Source organism: Colletes latitarsis, chromosome 13 (genome assembly GCF_051014445.1).
Source record: "Colletes latitarsis isolate SP2378_abdomen chromosome 13, iyColLati1, whole genome shotgun sequence".
Taxonomy (NCBI): Eukaryota; Metazoa; Arthropoda; class Insecta; order Hymenoptera; family Colletidae; genus Colletes; species Colletes latitarsis.
In genome coordinates, this window is record NC_135146.1 from 12,983,702 (window position 1) to 13,007,257 (window position 23,556).

The following is a 23,556-nucleotide window of genomic DNA, read 5'->3' on the forward strand; positions in this document are numbered from 1 at the left end:
ACGCTTCGATTCGATTCGTAAACTTTTGTTCTACAATTTCAATTTCATTTTTCTGTTTTTTTTTACGTTCCGTTGTTTCAATCGTCCTCGCCCACGCTGTGTGTGTTTGGGGAAAGAGTCCTTGACTGGAAACCCTCCCTTTGATCGAGTTTTCGAGTGCACACGCTGTTGATCCTAAACTGGCGATTCCGTGATCTGGTAATTATCTTTGAGCGCGATCACGTTTTGGGGGTTAATTCTCGACCGTCGAGACGGTCGAGTCTATCGATCGAATCGGGGAAATTGGACGGATTATTGATTTAAATTTACGGCGCGGCGAGAATTCTGCCGTTTCTCCCCCTCTTTAGCGGGAAATTGTGTTAATCAATGGTATCGAGAAACTGAGTTTGTCGTTTGATATGACGGACGTATCAGGACAAAAACGTGCACGTTGAACGACGCAGATCGCGTTCAAGTCGCCTGTCACCGGTTTAGGATTAATTGTCAATCGTGCATGGACCGATAAATTTCAGACAGGCAGAGTCTGTGGACGCGGACTCGTTACGCTTTCTAGAATGCTAATTGAAAATGACAATTGGATCGATAGACGCAACGCTCCGTGAAAATCTCTATGAAACCGCAGCGAAAATTCAACACGTACAAGTTCAGGCTGATACGCGGAGGATTTTATCACGAAGCACTAGTAGAAACTAATTATGTCGTTCATAGATACTTTAATACGTTCATTAAGCTGCATCTCCACTGCAAACGCGAAATCTCTTTCGTAAAGGATGTTGATTATTCTCATAACAATTTTTTTATTCAAAAATTCATATCGCCTTGATTATTTTAGTAAAATTGTATTGTTTGTTTTTTCCAAATCGATGCATTTTTGTATATTTTTGAAAAAAGTATTAGAGGTTTTCGAAAATTGATTTTCGAATAGTTTAAGAGTTACCACCCCTAGATGAGATTTTAATGGAAGATTCTAGAGGTCGAAATGAGAGGAAAAGCAAGAATACTAATTTGTTAATGGAGGCTTTGTTATAAAGTTATTAACGTTTGAAGTTTCGCCTGTAATGAATTTTTTTCTCGAAAATGCGCAAGATTTCGAGGGTGTGTCTATTCACCAAAAATTATTCTAATTAACCCCTGGGATCGATAATAATTTTTTTAGAGAGATTGCAAAATTTTCTTTTTCGGTGAAAAATTCAGGCACCTACGATTTTTCTCAAAAATCAGTTTTCGATTTTTAACAAATTAGATTGAGGAGCTACGAAAATTTTGTTTAATACTTTTTTGTAGGTACCCATGAGGTCTACTTTAGAAAAAAGTTTCATTGAAATATATTCACTATTGTAGAAATTATGACTGTTTAAAATTTGGACCATTTTTATGGGGTTTGCGCCATTTTTCGGGGTCAAGGGCCAACTTTCCGAATATTTTTGCAATTTCTATATATTCTCTAACAAAATACGCGTAATTTGCTTTTTTAAACATTAAAATCGTCCAATCCGTTCAGAAGTTATGACATTTTAAAGATTCGCATCAAATTTCAGTGAAACATATCGACGCTATGGTCAGACATGATGTTTTCGGTAATGAATTTTTTTCTAGAAACTGAGTAGGATTTCGGGGGTATGTCTGTTGACCAAAAATGCTTGCAATTGGCCCCTGCAATCAAAAATAATTTTTTCAAAACGATTTGAAACTTTTTAATTTTATCGAAAAATTTCACACATTCTTGAATTTTTTTCTCGAAACTGGGAAGGAATTCGGGGGTATGTCTATTCACCAAAAATTATTGTAATTAACCCTTGCAACTGAATATAATTTTTTTAGAACGATTTCAAATGTTTTAATTTAATTTTTCAATAACTTTTTAACGAAGCTTCAGTCAAGAAATTGATATTCTTGATTTTTGTCTTATTTTGAATATGAACACTTTGTACATATAGTCCGGGCTACGGAGGAGAACTTAAGGTTCTTAGACTATGATCAGGGCTAAATTTGGTCACGTCAGAAATTAATTTCAATAGGAAACATTCTTTTTGTCAGTTCATCGAACAGGGCTGGAAAATCATGACTAGTTCATATGCCTCAACCTGTATAATAATAGATGAATCGCCTCTTCAATCAGATACTTATACTGACTCTGATTCAGATGTAGGCATAATATAATTATAAATAATAAGTTAATTTTTTATTCTTTAACTCCAGTGATTAATTCGATTGTTTCAAGCATTCTCGATAGACTGGCAAAAAATTTTCCAATAAAAGTCACTCGGTAATTATGTGACAAGAGATGGTAAATGAAAAAATTGGCAAAAATCTTTTTATTCAATAAAGAATTAAGATCACCTTAAATTTACATGAATCTCTGTTCATTGAGCACTCGACAGACTACTTGACTGATGCACTCTGCATTTTTTTGTCACTTAGGGTGTCGATCGGCCATGCTAGATGACAAATGCCAACGCAGTGGAGACGCAGCTTTAGTAATTACGTTCGTGTTGAAGGGTGCTTCGAAATTGCATCGCGTTTCGGGATATCAGGCTGCGTACAATTCGACACGTATCACCGATTTTGCAAATGCGTAACTGTAACTGTAACTGTAACTGTAACTGTAACTGTAATCGAGTATAAATATCAACATAGGCGTAATCAGCAGCCGATTAGTCTGAATGCGACAGACTAAGCCGCAAACCCTTAGAGAATAAACGCTCGAATCGCGCCGCCTTCGTGAAATATATAGTTCGACAAGTTTAATAAGATCCCCGGGGTGGTGTACGCGTCAGTGATAGAATATGAGCCCAGACGATTAGATTATCGCTTAGGCCTATGACCTGTCTAGTCAGACGATATCGAAATTAATTCAAGGATCGTATCGTTAAGAAGAAAGATAAAATAAATAAGAGGATCCCAGATTCCGTCTGTCGATCGCCGTGAATTTCCCTTTTCCGTACCAGACACGCACACGAGACACCCTCCGCGACACACCACACCCTCGAGTCTTCACCTTGCACGATTCATGGGGTGCGTCGTCGTAATCTGCGTAGCTGCTAATCTATAGCCGTTGAGATACCAAGCTGTCGCATGTGCACGCGTCTATGTCTGCTTCCTGCTTCCTGTTTCCTAGCGGATCGACCTGACCGTAGATACGTGCCTGTCTTAATCAAACTTTGACCTTGGTAGCTCGATCTGGTACTGAACTCTGAGGAGGGCGGCGACTTGTCGGATTTCATCATGAACGGGGAATGGCACCTCATCGGTGAGTTTCCTTCAACGCAAGTTTATTCGCGATAAAAGTTGTCGAGATCATTCTCCAGACTAAAAGAGCTTTCACGATTAGCGGTGATGCGGACGTGAATACAATAACTACTGTTAAATCGTCGAATTTCTGTGCATCGAGGCGTAACGAGCATTCTTAACCAGTTTTATAAAATAAATCTTTTTCACGACACAGTTGACTGGTTAAAGAAATAATTAAATTATTGCACTGAAAAGAGTGTACCCTTACGAATGGAATAATTACGAAGGAAAATGCATTCAATTAGAATATTTGCTTACGTCAAAGCTGTTCCAGGGGAAATTAAGATTAAGAGAATTTTGCATGGAAGGGTTTTTGCGTTCACTGTAATGCTCTTCGAGTGCATCGTTCGTATTCTATCCGTTTGTTCGCGAGAAGAACGCTAATATACGGTAATCCTTGCTCGTTTACGAATCTCTTTGTGTTTCGGTGAAAGAGATTACGCTGTAGAACAAGAAAAGGAATTGCTAGCGGGAGAAATTTAGACAAGTAGTTCCACATGTTCATTGATGATTCGATAGAATTAGATAACAAAGCATCCAAGTCGAGTTGACGATTAAAATTAATATCTGTTCAGTTTGCATTTGTGGTAGGGAAACGAGGATAGCTTGGCAACTTGCAATCTTACAAAATTAATAAAATAAGAGGAGTAATTAGTACTAAAGAAGGAAATTTGTTAAAGATACAGCTAATTTAAGGTAGGAGTGTATTAATATTCGTAGTAATAATTGAATTCGAACGCCAAGGCGGAACAGAGTTCACATTATCCCGTAGAAACAATGGAAGCTCGAATAGCAGGAGTTGAAAACAATAAAAAGTATTATCAAAGGATAAATGTTGTCAACAGAAAATAACGAAACAATCGGCATTGCTGAACAAGCGTCCTACAGGTGGTTTTATACGTTCCTCAATATCTCTTTGTACTTTCTAATATGTACTTCAGAATCAATTTACGCATTAGTTAAAGGCTGTTCGTTGGCATTCTCTAACAAGGTTGCATTGTAAATCGGGCTCGACTTGGTTCTAATAGCATTGATGGATTATCGAAAATCCATTTTCCATTCAACGTCGATTTTAGTGCCTTAATAGACTGCCCGCCTCGATGTCAGTTTCAAGCAGTCACGCGTATCAATGTGGAGATATGACGTGAGTTACTTCGATAGCTCTCGACGTGTAATTCCAACCTAAACGCTACACCTTTCCAACTAGAATTTCTCCGTTCCCGCGCAAAATATTCAAGATAATATTTAGATTAATCGAATATAATGCGATCGAACGGCGATTCAGATTAAAAATGGCACTGTTCGACTCCTTTCGGCGAGAGATTCTCAAGTACATATTCTACGGTCACCCTTGTTTTTCCTATCGACGCTGTTAAAAAAGTGATTTTCATCAACGTATCCGTATTGCTTGTAAAAAAAATTGAAAATCGTTGAATTCATACCAATATTGAAGTACTATAATTTTCTTTGTGTGTTAAATTTTGTTAGGTTAAAAGTTTTTATCTGGATAAATTACGAGCTAGGATTCGGCATGAATTTGATATTATCTATCAGGATATGATTACTGTATTGTTTAACACAAAGCAGCGATTAATTCTCAACATCCATATAGCTTTGCGCTACACATCATCCTCGGATATCGATGCACGTTCCATACGTCGTTGATTGGCTTCAATGGCTCTATTAATCATATCCCGTGGAGTAACATGAAATGCTGGCTCCAAACCAGCAACTTGTCAATATAAAAAGAAATAGAAAATAGTAAACTCACTATCCAATACTATATCATAATTTCTTCTTACTCTATCTCCCTTAATTAATTACTAGCTACAAGTACGTAGCACAAAGATGTTATTTCACATTTAATAGAGGCATCGAAAGCTATCAACGACGCTTGGAACAGTGCATCCATGTCGAAAGAAAGTGTGTGGATGCTGGGAATCGATCGTTGCTTGTTAAACAATCGTATCCTGCGGAATAACAATTTCATGCTGGGAACTAGCTTCCAATCGAGGGACAGGATCGAAAGAAATGATTTTTAAAATAAAGAAAAACAAATTAACGCTAGAGATTGCAAGTAATTTAGGCGAACCAGCCACGTAGACTCTCAGTTTTCGCGGTATTCGTTTCGACATCGCGTGGCGTCGTCGACGCGTAAAGGAACGTTGATGGAAGTCGTTAAGAAGTCAGTTGGGTGATCCCGCGAACACGAACACGCTCCTCGAGAGATGCTCTTGCACGAGATTCCCTCTCGTGCATCCCATGAACTTTCCAATCGATACCGCGATCCAACGACCGCCACCATGGTTCGCCTCTATAAACCCGTAAGACGGTCCTTTCTTTCTCTAACATCCCCGCCTTCAACTTTTCCTTCTCGCTGTCAGCCCTGGAGTGTGTTTGCCCGCATAGTCGGTTCGCGAACGACCATCCTGCCCCGAAACTGTTCGACTCGGTGGGTGAAAATGCGCGAGAAGGAATCCAAAGTGCCAGCGACGCGGAATAGAGCTCCGGGGAAATTGCATTAATAAATTCAGATTTCTTTGTCGGCGATGTTTCGACCTCCTTCTCTTCCGTCAAGATGTTCTATCGAAGTCTCGCGAAAGAACCTCGATTCCACGCCTCGATGCGCAGAAAAATGCCCAAAGATGTAGGGTAATCTCAGATTCATCTCGATCGTCCGCATCTCGCGGAAGTGCACGGCCAAGACAATTAAAACGCGCATCGTTTGGGAAATTAGCGTAAAAATAGCTGACGGGAAGAGCCCTGCTGGCGCAGCAACAAGTGACCCGACCCTGACACTTTCTTATCCGTATTATCGGATCCGATCGGCGACGATTCCGTTTGATTGAAAGTAATTAAAAGGCTCGTTCCTTTCGGCGCAATTATTAACGCGATCAGTAAGTATACGACTCTGGCGACTTGGTCGAATTGCTGCACAGTGGGACGGATCAAAAATTTTAGCGACGTTTTAGTGTAACTTTTGAACCATTGAAGATATCAAAGTACGGTTTGCACGGAAAAATATTACAAAATTCTCTCGTCTTAATAATTTACAGAATATTTTGTAATTATTTCTAGTGTGTCTAATTAATTTTAAAATGTTTATTTAATTGGTTTCTGCGATGTTTTAAATGTAATTGTTTCCAAGAAATTTAGCGAAATGAACCAGAAGTGTATTCCTTATTTTAGTTATATTATTTTCTTAGACAATTTATATTGAAAAACATTTAGTTTTTGGATTATATAGAAATATATAATTCAATATTATTCCAGATAATATTATTAAACACTGTAAGGAAATGTTACAGTAAATAAATAGTTATACAGGGTGTTCCGCCACCCTTGGGAATAATTTTAATCGGGGATTCTAGAGGGCAAAATAATTCGTTGATGGAGGCTTCGTTAAAAAGTTAACAATTAAATTAAAATATTTCAAATCGTTTTGGAAAAATTATTGTCGGTTGCGGGGGTCAATTACAATCATTTTTGGTCATTACACATACCCTCGAAATCCTACGCACTTTCGAGAAAAAAATTCATTACTGAAAATTGCACGTCTGACCATAGCGTCGATATGTTTCACTGAAATTTCATGCAAATCTTTAAAACATCATAACTTTTGAACGGATTGACGGATTTTAATGTTCAAAAAGCCAAACGCCGCGTATTTTAGCGAAGAATATGTAGAAATTGTAAAAATATTGGAAAATTTGATTCTTGACCCCGCAAAATGAGAAAATCCCCATAAGAATGGTCCAATTTTCAAACAGCCGTAACTCCTATAATAGTGAATATATTTCAATGAAACTTTTTTCTGAAATAGAACTCATGGGGACCTATGAAAAAGTAGTAGACAACTTTTCTGTGGAATGTCAAACAAAATTATTAAAAATGAAAAACGAATTTTGAAGAAAATCGACAGGGTATAGGTGCCTAAATTTTTCGTTGAAAAAAAATTTTTTCGAATCGTTCTAGAAAAATTATTTTCAGTTGTGGGGGTCAATTTCAATCGTTTTTCGTCAATAAACATACCCTTGAAATCCTAATCATTTTCGAGAAAAAAATTCGAATAGGTGTCAAGTAATTGAAAAAATTAAAAAATTTCAAATCGTTTTAAAAAAATTATTTTTAGTTGCAGGGGCCAATTACTATCATTTTTGGTCATTACACATATCCCCGAAATCCTACGCACTTTCTAGAAAAAAATTCGAGAAAGTGTGAAATAATTGGAAAAATTAAAAAATTTCTAATCGTTCTGAAAAAAATATTGTTAACTGTAGGGGTCAATTACAATCATTTTTGGTGAATAGACATACCCCCGAAATCTTGCGCATTTTCGAGAAAAAAATTCAAAACAGCCGGAACTTTAAACGTTAATAACTTTTTGACGAAGCCTCTATCAACAAATTGGTGTTCTTGATTTTCGTCTTATTTTGCCCTCTAGAATCCCCCTGTATAGTAGAAGCTTATACTATCATTTTCATAAACGTACCATTTCCATAGATATGTTTAGAAATGCATAATTTTTTAAATTAACCCTACGAGAAAGAAAGTACATTTTTCGAGCTTCAAACGTACATTTGAAAACGTTAAACTTTAACAGTTCGATAGAGCTATAATGTATAGTCAATTCCACCAATTCTTTAATTTTTAAAGCCAGTATATATTTGAAAGGCAATACCAATCGATTAAAAATCGACTTATTTGGTAAAACGTCACTAAAATCTTGGATCCAGCCCACTGCCAGCCGCATCGTTTCGATCGATGGTTAATTTCTTCTTGGAAATAGATACCAAAGTACGTAAATATTCCCCTCGTAGCTCGAACATTTTGCAAACCGAACGAAAATATTTAAAGAAGAATGTTCGCAAAATGTTGGAGAAACAAACGAAATCAGCAAAGCGTGTAATTTGTGACAACGGACGAGCAGAGTTCACAGTCTTGCATCCGTTTGCAAGAATCGAACGCAATTCAATTTTTGCTCCGAGTTGCAACCCCTTTCGAGGTATTTAATTACACGAAAATGGTAAGCAAGTGAAGAGCGTTGGTGTTTCACGAGTAGAGGAACGCAAATTACACGCACGCTTACACCTGTCGCGTCGTTGGACGAAAACCAGGACGAACTGTCCTTGAATTCCTCCAGCCGGGGTAGTCGTTCAGGTAACTATTAGTTTCCTTGGTATCGACGGTGCATATAATTAAGGTCGAACGGGGGTTTCGTTGCAGGAATGCCTGGGAAGAAGAACACGATAACGTACCAGTGCTGCCCGGAGCCGTACGTCGACATCACCTTCACGATACAGATTCGAAGGAGGACCCTGTATTATTTTTTCAACCTGATCGTGCCGTGCGTTCTGATATCGAGCATGGCCCTCCTGGGCTTCACGCTGCCGCCGGATTCCGGAGAGAAGCTCACCTTAGGTAACGTAACTCGTAGCATGCCTTGCCTGCCGATCACACCAGCCAGACACGTATTTCTACGTCACATCTATTTTTTCCCCTATCTTCTATCTTCTCTACGTTGGTTATTTCGATTCTACACACATACGTATCTATCTATCTTTCTCTCTGTCTCTCTTTGTGTATGGATCTATGTACACATACACGGAATCTTGCGACTTACTCGGTCGTATTATGTTTTCGATACTTGGTAACTATCGTTTCTTTTCAAGGCCCAATCTCGACGTCTCTTTTTCGATCGTGATACTTTTCCACGGCTCGCGACGGGATCAGACGCTGTTTGGGAATCCGCAGTCGTCGAACTATAAACGCTCGAGCAGATTGATGGGGAAAGAACGACGTGTTTCGAGTCCCCTTTCTTCGCTAGGCGTCTCGTCGGTTATTCAATTTCTTCTCCATTTCGTGTCCGATTTTTATATCGAACCAGTCGAATGTCTCAATACTTTAATAGGTACAATTATGAGAAATGCAACGTGGAAAATGAGAAACGTTTCACGAATGATGAAAGAATTGGTAAGCTTTGGTATTCTCGACGTACACCGATTTCTATTTCCCTCCTAAACTAGCAATATCGATGGGAGGCTGCCTCCTGGTTCGCTCTGGATCTCCGGTTGTCTTAGGTTCGTGGCTGCGTCCCGTCTGGGGACTGATTTCAATTTTGGATAGGTTGCATCCCGCGGATTACAACCTTGGAAAACCTCCACGACGTGCATTATGCATACCGATTGGCGTACGTCCTGGAAGAACGTTCCTTTGACCTGTCGTGATCTTAAACTTTTCAGTTTTATCATTCGTCGGTGTAGCTTGGTTAACTGCCCCTGTCGCGTAGAATCGCGTGGAATTAGTACTCAGGACTAATTAACACGGCTGCTTTCGTCGAATTGCTTCGCCAATCTTTGTCTTCCGAAAATTAGCCAATCGCCAGGATGGTTAACGCGCGAGGAACTCGGAAACTCCGAACGTAGGAGCATAAGTCTCTTTCTAACGAGTCCTTGAAAAGTAATGCCCGTTGCCTTGGTAAGTTTTGGAAACTCGAAGGTAGATGCTGGTCTTCCGAGGTCAAGCCGGGAGTTAATTACACAAAGTCACTGTCCTAGTCTGGCTCTCGTTCTCTTCCTCTGCTAGGGAAACTTCTCTCGAGCAGATTCGACCACTTTGTATGTATCTCTGCCTCGAATACTTCTGCTTTAACTCCTTGCCTTCATTTGCGATACAGTCAAACACTGAATTTCTTAACTCAATCGTCAAATAACTCTTTGACTGCCGTGACTGTCATCCATAAAACAATTAATCCTCGAGTTGAAAAGTCGAAGAAAATAAATTTGAATAGAATTCGTAAGAGAAAGGGGGTCGAATGTCAACCCTCTGTCTCCTTCGAATTGTTGCCTATTTCCACTATTTAATCGAGTACGAAAATTATGAAAAAAATCTGGTGCATGGTGGTCATCGAGATACGTGTTTGAGAATTTTTTCCGATTTTTCGATTCGAAATCCTAGGCGTGAAAAATTAAAAAAGCAGAAAAATACCAATTTCGTATCGAAGCTTTCGAGACACTAGATTTATATAATTACTGTAAATGCATAGTGTCATTGGTTATGTCCCTGAATTTTTTCAGATTTTTTGGCAGGGTGCGTCGTAGTAGCAAAAATCAAAAACCGATTTTTTCGCGTGAAAAAGTAACTTATACTTTGAATTTTTGTACTCCCTTTAATGGATAACTATATTCTATGGTTTTAAACTAATTAAAATTCGGGGATATAGTCAATGACAATATGCATTTACAATAATTATATAAATCTAGTGTCTCGAAAGCTTCGATACGAAATCGGTATTTTTCTGCTTTTTTAATTTTTCACGCCCAGGATTTCGAATCGAAAAATCGGAAAAAATTCTCAAAGACGTATCTCGATGACCACCATGCACCAGATTTTTTTCATAACTTTCGTACTCGATTAAATAAGCAACAATTCGTTAATTCGAACTACCCTTTCGAACAAGATAGAGAGTTGGAACTTGGAACAGAACATATGTCAAATTTGGTTCAAGGTCACATTTGACCCCCTCATTCAGCTACACCCTTTTAAGTTACATAATTTACGATTATCTAAACCCAAAGTTGTGGTGTCAAGTACGATAGGATAATTTCTCGTATTCGTTGCTCGTAAGTTAAAACGTTTAAATAGAATTTTCTTAAAATAAATAACGATTGGAGTGCTCCTAATACCGGAAAGGGCAGGAACGGAACGATGGAATAAGGCAACGGGTTAAAGCGTTTCTACGAGAATTATTGACACATCCAGCGAACGTTTTAACCCGCAGTTTTCGATGGAACGTGTAATCGAAAAGCGGAACGATGTCTTCGGGGTGAAACGAGCTATAATGGGAACTGTCCTGTTAGAGACATCGACGTCGATCCTAAAGGACTCCTCGATACACCGAGGCCAGATTTCACCTTTCGCTATGTATTTCAAGAGCCCCGCGTGATTGGGCTCACTTATTCCAGCAGTCGAGCTCCCATCATTCTTTAATGCCAGACGCTGAGATGTCTGATTCTCCGCGGTTCGTTCAGACTCCGCAGATAAAATGCCTTTCATTCGAGATAACCCATTTTCGGAACGTTCGTAATTTTGATGGATTTATGACCCAAGACGTTTCCTCATTTATCGTATTTTAGACACGAGGGTCTTACCGTGATTTCTTCGCCAATTGTAGGCCACTTAGAGTCGGTCCGCAATTATCGGAAATGGTTCCAAGGAGATACAGGCTCTTTCCAACCGAGACCTCACGAAATATCTGTTTCTATCCTGCGAGAAGGTCCTCGTAAATAGCGGGTAATTTGAATAAAACATTTTGACGAAAGGATCCTGTAATTTTTTAGCTATCAACGGTCAAAGTTTATCGCGCGGTATCGAGCGAACGATTGTTTCTAGGATGCAAATGAAGCATGGAATTTCGGTAGATCCGTGAGCGCGAACTCGAGGCGGAAAATGGGGAGGAAACGGGAGAAGCCATGCTGCAAACACGGGTTTCTTATGACGGACGATTCCGTCCGGGTCGTCGCGGATCGATCTGAGAAACTGGTTTCGGCCAGAAAGTGCGGAAATTCAATTTCCATTCGGCGGTTTGCGGAAAAGGACAGGTTAGATCGATGTTTGGCAGGGATTCGAACTCCCGTGGACGTTGTTCGCGATGTACAATCGCTACTATGCAGGGGATCGAGCGTACACGTAGAAACACGAACGTGTTCTGCATGCCACGTGTCCCGTGAGCCTGCATCGGTATATAATTTTTCGGACACCGTTCGGCTGGGAAAACACCGTGAAAATACTTTTCTCTCCGCTCGACCAGTGCGTTATTTCCCATTGGGGAGGAACTCGAACACTAGCCATCTCCCAGAGTCGAACAGATTCGCCAAAATATGGTTAAATCTCAAACGATCGATTCCTCGATATTCCGAATGCGACTGTAATTATTAAAATATTAGACCGTCCCACGAGTTAGTATTTTGTCCTTTTTATATTGGCCAAGGTAAAGTTTTCAATTTATTATTAGTAACGAGAACTATTTATTTGCTACTCGATCAGGCTGATTATTTATAGGACAAATTCCCCAAAATATGGTTAAATCTCCAACGATCGATTCCTCGATATTCTGAACGCGAGTGTAATTATTAAAATATTATCAGACCGTACCACACGTTAGTACTTTGTCCTTTTTATATTGACCAAGGTAAAGTTTTCAATTTATTATTAGTAACGAGAAATATTTATTTGCTACTCGATCAGGCTGATTATTTATAGGACAGATTATCCAAAATATGGTTAAATCTCAAACGATCGATTCCTCGATATTCCGAACGCGAGTGTAATTATTAAAATATTATTAGAGCGTCCCACGAATTAGTACTTTGTCCTTTTTATATTGACCAAGGTAAAGTTTTCAATTTATTATTAGTAACGAGAAATATTTATTTGCTACTCGATCAGGCTGATTATTTATAGGACAGATTCCCCAAAATATGGCTAAATCTCCAACGATCGATTCCTCGATATTCCAAACGCGAGTGTAATTATTAAAATATTATTAGACCGTCCCACGAGTTAGTACTTTGTCCTTTTTATATTGACCAAGATAAAGTTTTCAATTTATTATTAGTAACGAGAAATATTTATTTGCTACTCGATCAGGCTGATTATTTATAGGAATTTATTTACGAGACTGGAAAAACTACTGTAATACGCACGGTCGAGTACAGTGAAACAGTTTCAGGGAATTAGGTTACAAAAGCTATTGTAATCAAATGCATTCTTCGTTCGAATGGGTATTGAAAATACACAATATACAGGGTGTTTAGCCACCCCTGGGAGAAATTTTAATGGGGGATTCTAGAGGCCAAAATAATAAAAAAATCAAGAATACCAATTTGTTGATGGAGGCTTTGTTAAAAAGTTATTAACAATCAAATTGAAATATTTCAAATCGTTCTGGAAAAATTATATTTAATTAGAGGGGTCAATTACAAGCATTTTTGGTCATTACACATATCCCCGAAATCCTACTCAGTTTCGAGAAAAAAATTCATTACTGAAAATTTCATGTCTGACCATAGCGTCGATATGTTTCACTGAAATTTCATGCAAATCTTTAAAATATCATAACTCCAGAACGGATTGACGGATTTTAATGTTCAAAAAGCCAAACGCTGCGTATTTTAGTGAAGAATATGTAGAAATTGTAAAAATATTCGAAAAGTTGATCCTTGACCCCGCAAAATGAGAAAATCCCCATAAGAATGGTCCAATTTTCAAATAACCATAACTCCTATAATAGTGAATATATTTTAATCAAACTTTTTTCTGAAATAAAGCCCATGGGTACCTACAAAAAAGTATTAAACAAAATTTCCGTACAGAGTTAAACAAATTTATTAAAAATAAAAAACGAATTTTAAAGGAAAATCGACAGGGGGTAGCTACTGAAATTTTTCGACAAAATGAAAAATTTCAAATCGTTCTGAAAAAAATATTGTTATCTGCAGGGGTCAATTACAATCATTTTTGGTCATTGCACATACCCCCGAATTCTTACGCACTTTCGAGAAAAAAATTGGAGAAGTTGGACAAATTTTTCGATAAAATTAAAAAATTTCAAATCGTTCTGAAAAAAATATTGTTATCTGCAGGGGGCAATTACAATCATTTTTGGTCATTACACATACCCCCGAAATCTTACGTATTTTCGAGAAAAAAATTCAATACTGGCGGAATTTTAATTGTTAATAACTTTTGAACGAAGCCTCAATCAAGAAATTGGTATTCTTGATTTTCGACTTATTTTGGCCTCTAGAATCTCCCATTTAAATTTTCCCAGGGATATCCGAACACCCTGTATACAAGAAAACAAAATTAATGGTAGCTATGGGGACTTTGTTATAATATTCGGATTTAAAAAACAATTTAATTCGTTGCACTCTCTATGTTAATAAAATCTATTTGAAATACTGCGTCAGTGAGACTTTACTATTGCCATAAACTACGGGTCAATGATCGATAGAGAGTATAATATCTCAGAAATTCCATTCCAGTGAAGTTTCATCGTAGCCTCAGGTAAACCCAATGTAAAACAAATTCCATTCGAACGCGATTCAGAAGACTGAGAAATTCCGATCAGTCGGGAAGTGCAATCGCTATGAAAAAGGTGGGAGTTAGAGTCGATTCCCGCGGTATAACGGACGAGAGAAGACCAAAGAACGAGTTGAAACAGCAACCACAGATTTCTTATCGCTATTCGAAAGCCTAAGTAAACTCGATGCTGATTAGGAAGAAGTAATGAACGTTTGGGTAATTTGTTAACTCGAGTTTAGCGCGAGCACGATAGGAGACAGTGTGTAGTTGGTAGTAAGAAGAGAAGAGAGAAACGAAATCGTTTTTCTCTCACCGGAGGAGTCTGAACCCGACACGGACGATAAATCCATCCGTTTCAACGGAGCCGTGATTTATTAAGAATACTTTTGGCCGCGTATGTATGAATAAATCTCCGAAAAACGAGGCGCGGAAAGTGGCCTGAAAGCTTTACGCTCCGCGGAGAACAAAACGCGAAACGTTGCATAATCAAATCCCTTTGCAGAATGAACGGAATGTATTCGCGTACTCGTCGCGAGGCTGGGCTCGTTGCGATTGTGTCCGTGATACGGGCTCGTGTGGGTGTTCGCGCGTCGACGAAGAACAAGGTATATAGAGTTGGAAAATGGTCGGAACAGCGCAATTAAAACATAACTGCGGGTCGTTTGTCAGACTATGTATGTCAGAGCTGCAGTCGGTCGGGCAGAGGAGGGACTTATTAAAAATTGCCCTCGTCTCGTGCAATTTTCAGAGTACGAAGACCTTGGGGATTCCGAAAGCTCCAGGAGCTCAACTATGCGAGCAATCGAACGGCTATAGAGCTAGTGCTATACAGGGTGTTCAGTTACCCCTGGGAAAAATTCTAACGGGGGATTCTGGAGGCCAAAATTAGACGAAAATCAAGAATACCAATTTGTTGATGGAGGCTTCGTTAAAAAGTTTCGCCAATACTGAATTTTTTTCTCGAATGTGGGTAGGATTTCGGGGGTGTATCTATTCATCAAAAATGATTATAATCGACCCTTGTAATCGGAAATATTTTTTCCAGAACGATTTGAAACTTTGCAATTTCGCCGAAAAATTTAGGCACCTACGATTTTTCTCAAAAATCAGTTTTCGATTTTTAACAAATTAGATTGAGGAGCTACGAAAATTCTGTTTAATACTTTTTTGTAGGTACCCCTGAGGTCTACTTTAGAAAAAAGTTTCATTGAAATATATTCACTATCGTAGGAGTTATGGCTGTTTGAAAATTGGACCATTTTTATGGGGTTTTTCTCATTTTGCGGAGTCGAGAACCAACTTTTGCAATATTTTTGCGATTTGTTCATATTCTACACTAAAATGCGCGTAGTTTGCTTTTTTAAATATTAAAATCGTCCCATCCATTCAAAAGTTACGACGTTTTAAAGATTCGCACGAAATTTCGGGGTAACATTTCTGGCCTAAAATTATATTTTCAGTAATTAATTTTTTTCTCAGAAGTGCGTGAAATTTCGAGGGTATGTCTATTCACCAAAAATGATTATAATTGACCCTTATAGTTAACAATATTTTTTTCAGAACGATTTGGAATTTTTTTATTCCGTCGAAAAATTTAGGCACCTACCACCTGGCGATTTTTCTTAAAAATTCGTTTTTGATTTTTAGTAATTTCGTTTGACTACGTATAGAAAAGTTGTCTTATACTTTTTCGTAGGTACCTATGAGCACTACTTTAGAAAAAGGTTTGATTGTAATATATTCATTATTATAATAGTTATGGCTGTTTGAAAACTGGACCATTATTATGGGGATTTTCTCATTTTTCGGGGTCAAGGATCAACTTTACAAATATTTTTGGAATTTCTACATATTCTACACTAAAATACGCGTCGTTTGCTTTTTTAAACAGTAAAATCCGTCAATCCGGTCAGAAGTTATGACATTTTAAAGATTCGCATTTAATTTCGGGCAAACATTTCTGGCCAGAAATTAGATTTTAGGTAAAGAATTTTTTTTTCGAAAGTGCGTAGGAATTCTGTGGTATGTGTAATGACCAAAAATAATTGTAATTGATCCCTGCAACTAAAAATAATTTTTTCAAAACGATTAGAAATTTTTTTTTTCTATCGAAAAATTTCACACCTCGAATTTTTTTCTCGGAAATGCGCAGGATTTCGGGGATACGTCTATTCACCAAAAATGATCGTAATTGACCACTACAGTTAACAATATTTTTTCCAGAACGATTTGAAATTTTTGAATGTAATTGTTAATAACTTGTTAACGAAGCTTCCATCAACAAATTGGTATTCTTGATTTTCGTCTTATTTTGGCCTCTAGAATCCCTCATTAAATTTTTCCCAGGGTTGGCCGAACACCCTGTATACCGTAACGCTGTAAATGCTTGCAGATACAAATCGCAAGTAGAAATAGCGATATATGGTCAGACACGGTATTCAAATTGCACAGAATCCAGCCGATTAATTTTAAAAATCGATTTCCTCGCTAACGAAGTCTCCTATCGAACCATTTTATTTTGGGGGAATCTATGACGAACGATGTATTTGATAGGAAAAATATTGCGAGTTTCATACGCGACTCGAAATCCTTGTTTGCTATATTTATTCTGACCGATCGAGGAATCGTATCCGACTTTGGCGTCTTAACTACGGATTCGGTCGCTTCTTCCTTGATCCGTAAAACAGTTACCAAAACTATTTAACTCCGTCGAAATAACACTGCAGGATTTCACAAAGTTTCGTCGGAGATTCCGGTTCTCGTTTCTGGTGCGAAGGGAATTCGAATCCCGAGAAGGGTTTAACCGACCGAGAGAGCCGGGCGACGTAAAGTGACAACAATGGCAGAAAACGCGGAAGGAGAAGTAGAAAGGAGAATTGGAAAGACGGTCTGATAACAATGGCGGAGGAGTAGGAAAATGAGGCGAGCACGAGGCTCGGATACCGCGGGATTCGATCTTTCTTATTCAGATTTCCTGCTCGAATCCTTCCTTCCGTCTGCTCGACGAGCTAACGCGTAATTACTATGCTTGCCAAATGTCAATAGGGTTGGAAAGATCTACGGTAGAAACACCATTATTCGTTTTAATAATGAATCGAGGCTAGCGATTTTTTCGATTCGAATTCTATGTACAAAACTGCAAAGGATATTTGATATTTTATGTTTCTATCGAGAAAACAACTCGGAAATTGCATCAGGTATACGAGATTATGTACGACTGATTGCCCTGATTACGCGTATCCACTACAATGCGATTTGTAAACACATTTCGTTCTGTTTATGATTTGCATCAGATGCATTAGATAGATTTGCATATTAAGTACTTCAGCTTTACAGATTTTGCTCATTAGCTCCAGATTGAATGAGCTCAAAACTAAACATAAATATCACGGTGGGTTATACTTGTGAGAAAATTATTGCGTTTATCAAAGTTCGCGTGTTTCGATTCGTAGGCCGGAAGCTCATACCGGAAGTTACTACGGTACGCTGAAACGTAATCGTGCAAAATCAAGGACACTACTCGAGACATATGTACCGTAAAAAGTTCCCTTTTCTAGAAAGGAGTTCGAGAGGGTTGGTGGCTCGTGGAAGCGCGGAAATGCTCCAGGACGTTGCTTGAATTCCTAATGAGCTTCCGGTTCGGATCGAACATGACTCTAGTCCGAAAAAATTCGCCGATTCCACGACAAAAACCCTCGTATTTTCCGTGACACTGGTCTTGGATTCGCATAGCCTTCCGCAGGGGGTTGAGTAGCCGGAAATTTCTCGTCATTCGAAACCGGAAGTGCTTTCTATATACTCTTATCTCGCAATACGTCGAGTATTCTTAGCAAAATATGATCTTTCGAGAAATTTTAAACCGAATCGTTCCATCTTTTACGCGCAGACTTATATTTCGTCTCCTTTAAGGTTATTCGAATCAAAGTGACGCTCTTTGAAACTTTCTCTAATCGAATATTTTTATTCTTCCGGATTTTTAAACGAAATGCAAGTTGTGCAATTTTGAATTACGAAAGGATATCTAAGAGGTCAATATTCACGAGTGTCCGAATATTAAGGGAACAAATTTTAATAGGAGATTCTAGAGGCCAAAATAAGATTAAAATCAAGAATACCAATTTGTTGATGGAGGCTTCGTTAAAAAGTTATTAACAATTAAATCAAAAAAATTCAAATCGTTCTGGAAAAATTATTTTCACTTGCAGGGGTCAATTACAATCATTTCTTATCATTAGACATACCCCCGAAATCCTACTCAGTTTCGAGAAAAAAATTCGAGGTGTGAAATTTTTCGACGGAAAAAAAAAATGTCAAATCGTTCTGAAAAAAATATTGTTATCTGTAGGGGTCAATTACAATCATTTTTAGTCAATAGACATACCCCCGAATTCCTTCCCAGTTTCGAGAAAAAAATTTCTTACCGAAAATGTCATGTCTGACCATACCATTGATATGTTCCCCTGAAATTTTTCGTCGAAAAAGATCCAGGTCGTTCTAAAAAAAATATTTTCGGTTGCAGGGGTCAATTACAATAATTTTTGGTGAATAGACATACCCCCGAAATCTTGCGCATTTTCGAGAAAAAAATTCAGAACTGGGGGAACTTTTTAACGAAGCCTCCATCATCAAATTGGTATTCTTGATTTTCGTCTTACTTTGGCCCCTAGAATCCCCCATTAAAATTTTACCCAGGGTTGGCCAAACACTCTCTATTATTACCTTTCACATTCGAACGTGGAATTCTATTGTACTTGATTATTTTCCATCGATCGAGGTCACATAATTTTAAACATTGTAAGAGGAAGGACGAGCCGACGGCGTTCATGGCTGCCGTCTTTCCAGAGAGACTGCTACCCGCCGGGGAACAATTTTCACCGTCGTCGAGAGCTTATTATTATGGGTAAAAGTGTAGCTCTTTAGGCACGGCATTATTGCGACGCCTATGAATGAAATTTCCATAATATTATGCTGTTGTAAATTCCGAGCGGTGTGAGCGCCGGCAACGCGAATTTCATTAACCGGATAAATACGGAGGAAATGCACGACCCGCGTTAAGGCTGCAAAGCGACACTGGCCACTTCATGGCAAGTGTATTTGATTGAACATTAGCATGACAAAGGGTTGGCCTGCACACAAGCATCCACCGTATTCTGGCCCTAAGAGAATCGCCTCTCTCCTTGACACCGTTTCCCCAACTTGATCTCTTTCTCCTTACCCGAACTTTACCTATATTTTCTTAACTAAATTCCCTACGATTTATTCAGACAAAGTGCAGTCGATCCTCGGGCCAGATTGTCCGTTTTAGCGTCTTCCAAACTAGGGACGCGATTCCAAATGAATGGAACACTCTAAATATTTAAATACACTTGTTTCGTTAATGTAGAATTCGAAAAACAAATCCGGCCGATACTACAAAGTAAATATTAAGCTCGTATTGTCTAATGCATTTGTTGTACGTTTAGGTATATACTGTAATTTTTAGATTAATTTCACAAGCGCAGGTGCGCTAACGAAGAAACTTTCACAATGGGGGCGTCAGCTTGGTTTTTGTTACTGGCGCGGCCGTGTCACGCTTCATAGAATAGCTTGAAAAATACGGGACATGGTTACTCGTTATTAAATTGGGTTGTCCAATTCATTTTTAAGTAATAAATTTTTTCCCCGTTGAAAAATAATGATATTAAAGAACGAAAGAGCGAAATGAAATTCGTTAAATATATTTTCAGTGTTCTAAGAAATTGTTTTTTAAAGGCCTCAAAACTTCGTTAAATAGTAAAATTGTTAGTTTTCTGTTTCAATTGCACGACGGTCGCATATTCGATGGCTGATGGTTTTCCACCTTGGCATAATTTGCGCGATCGGTTGATTCCAAGCAAGCGTAACCAGCGATTTCGGGACAATTCGTAAATGACCTGTGAGGAAAAGTCATTTATCAAGCAAGCAACCGAGCGTGATCTGTCGGCAGTTACCGAACCACAGGATCGACGAGCTTTACACTCGAGAAAGCTCTTGCTCTCAGCATGCAAATCCTTCTTACAAATTACCGTAACTTTCTTACGTCGATGAGGAATTAATCGTTCATGTTGGCTGGCGCGGGATGAATTCGACAAATTTATCGATTCGTAAATTAATTGTGTCGGCAACGCTCAGAAAATACAATTTTTAGTCACAGAAACTCAGAGTGTAAGTCACGTTCGAATTATTTTTAGTTGCAAGGGTCAATTACGATCATTTTTTGTGAATAGACATTCCCCCAAATACCTTTGCAGTTTCGAGAAAAAGATTCAGGAAGGTGTGAAATTTTTCGACAAAATTAAAAAATTTCAAATCGTTCTGAAAAAATTATTTTTAGTTGCAAGGGTCAATTACAATCATTTTTGGTCATTAGACATACCCGCGAAATTTCACGCACTTATGAGAAAAAAATTAATTACTGAATGTCTGACTAGGCGTAGACCTGTTTCCCTGAAATTTTTTGGCGAATTTGAGAAGTTTCGAATCGTTCTAAGAAAATTATTTTTGGTTGTAGGGGTCAATTACAATCATTTTTGGTCATTACATATACTATCGAAATTCTACCCAATTTCTAGAAAAAAATTGGAGAAGGTGTGAAATTTTTCGACGGAAAAAAAAATTTTTAAATCGTTCTGAAAAAAATATAGTTAACTGTAGGGGTCAATTGCAATCATTTTTGGTGAATAGACATACCCACGAAATCCTGTGCATTGTTGAGAAAAAAATTCCTAACCGAAAATTTCAGGTCTGACCATAGCGTCGATATGTTTCACTGAAATTTCATGCAAATCTTTGAAATGTCATAACTTCTGATCGGATTGACGGATTTTAATGTTCAAAAAGCCAAACGCCGCGTATTTTAGTGAAGAATATGTAGAAATTGTAAAAATATTCGAAAAGTTGACCCTCGACCCTGAAAAATGAGAAAATCCCCATAAAAATGGTTCAATTTTCAAACAGCTATAACTGTAACAATGGTGAATATATTTCAATGAAACTTTTTTCTAAAGTAGAGCTTATGAGTACCTACAAAAAAGTATTAGACAACTTTTCTGTGGGGTGTCAAACAAAATTATTAAAAATGAAAGACTAATTTTAAAGAAAAATCAACAAGGGGTACTTAAATTTTTCGCCGAAGAAAAAAATTTTCAAATCGTTCTGAAAAAAATATAGTTAACTGTAGGGGTCAATTGCAATCATTTTTGGTCATTACACATACCCTTGAAATCCTACCCACTTTCTAGAAAAAAATTCGAGGTGTGAAATTTTTCAACGGGGGAAAAAAAAAATTTTCAAATCGTTCTGAAAAAAATATCGTTAACTGTAGGGGTCAATTGCAATCATTTTTGGTCATTACACATACCCCCGAATTCTTGCGCATTTTCGAGAAAAAAATTGAAAACAGCGGGAACTTTAAATCTACATTTGCAGATAATGAAATCCGACACGAATTATTTATTATTTACGAATTACTCGTGATATAGATTCGGTGAGTGTAAGTCGGGTGCTCCCTAACGCCAGAATTGGATGCATAAATCGCGGAGATTCGCGTCTCGCCTCAAGTAGCATGAATCAATTTTGCATATTAACTACACACGCATCGGCACGCGCTCGCGTCGTTATCCAGCTACGGAACGAACGTTCGAAACTAATTGTAAGGAACTAATTGCTGGCTTTGCTCGGCCCCCGACCCCATTCTCGGTTACCTGACCAGCAACCCTGAATGTTATTGGCGGTTTGCCACCCTGCAGCGGATGCATCTTGTCGCGGTTTACGCTGCACGATCTCATCGTACTCTTATCCGACCCGTGTCAAAAACAGGCTTTAAACGAATTAAAGTCCCCGGGGAGAAGGGGGAGACCTAAACTCCTGCGGGGAATCCGTGTCAAGCAAATTATCGAGGTTGTACCTGTTGGATCGAACGATCGTATATCGGGAACGTAGGCAGTTTTAGGCTCTCTTGTTTTCACTTGTTACAGGCGATCTCCAATTTTTATGGAACTTGGCACTCTGACAGGGTATTTTGAAAAATATCGGCCGCGTATCTTTTTTATCGGTGAATAGTGCAAGGGGTGGAATCAATACCGGATGATTTTTGCGGTCCGTAAAACTGGTAAAGTCGAATCAATAAAAAGTAATCGTTAGCGATTGTAAAGTAAAAAATATTATTCCCAGTAGTCTGGAATAGAACGTGTCCCAGTTATTGGACACACGACACGTGTAATCTGACAGATTAAATTTTCACGCTCGTTAAATATTTTCGAGTCGTGCAATATTAAAGACGTGAAATGTAGCTTATAGCAGAAATTAATACATATAGTTCGGCCACCCCTGGGGGATTTTAGACGGCAAAATAAGACGAAAATCAAGAATACCAATTTGTGGATGGAGGCTTCGTTAAAAAGTTATTCATAATTAAATTCAAAATTTTCAAATCGTTCTGGAAAAATTATTTTTGGTTGCGGGGGTCAAATACAATCATTTTTGGTGAATAAACATACCCACGAAATCCTGTGCATTTTTGAGAAAAAAATTCCTTACCTAGAATATAATTTCTGGCCAGTTTGTCCGAAATTTCATGCAAATTTTAAAAATGTCATAACTTCTGATCGGATTGACGGATTTTACTGTTTAAAAAGCCAAACGCCGCGTATTTTAGTGTAGAATATGTAGCAATTACAAAAATATTCGAAAAGTTGACCCTTGACCCCGCAAAATGAGAAAAACCCCATAAAAATGGTTCAATTTTCAAACAGTCATAACTCTTACAATAGTGAATATATTTTAATGAAACTTTTTTCTGAAGTAGAGCTTATAAGTACCTACAAAAAAGTATTAGACAACTTTTCTCTAGGACGTCAAGCGAAATTATTACAAATCAATAACGAATTTTTAGGGAAAATCGACAAAGCTAGGTGCCTACATTTTTCGGCGAAATTGAAAAGTTTCAAATCGTTCTGAAAAAAATATAGTTAACTGTAGGGGTCAATTATAATCATTTTTGGTGAATAGACATATCCACGAAATCCTATCCACTTTTGAGAAAAAAAATCCTTACCTAAAATATAATTTCTGGCCACAAATGTTTGCTCGAAGATTCATGCAAATCTTTAAAATGTCATAACTTCTGATCGGATTGACGGATTTTAATGTTCAAAAAGCCAA

General features: G+C 38.0%; 1 protein-coding gene across 2 annotated transcripts in view; it reads left to right on the forward strand.

The window, feature by feature from the left end:
- Nachralpha6 (nicotinic acetylcholine receptor alpha6) overlaps nucleotides 1–23,556 on the forward strand; it is a 325,848-nt gene that overhangs the window by 219,202 nt on the left and 83,090 nt on the right. For both annotated transcript variants that reach the window (XM_076780529.1, XM_076780528.1), the window contains exons 7-8: nucleotides 3,175–3,250; nucleotides 8,518–8,712. In XM_076780529.1, the coding sequence (XP_076636644.1) occupies nucleotides 3,175–3,250; nucleotides 8,518–8,712 (271 nt within the window). The remainder of the gene's footprint in view (nucleotides 1–3,174; nucleotides 3,251–8,517; nucleotides 8,713–23,556) is intronic.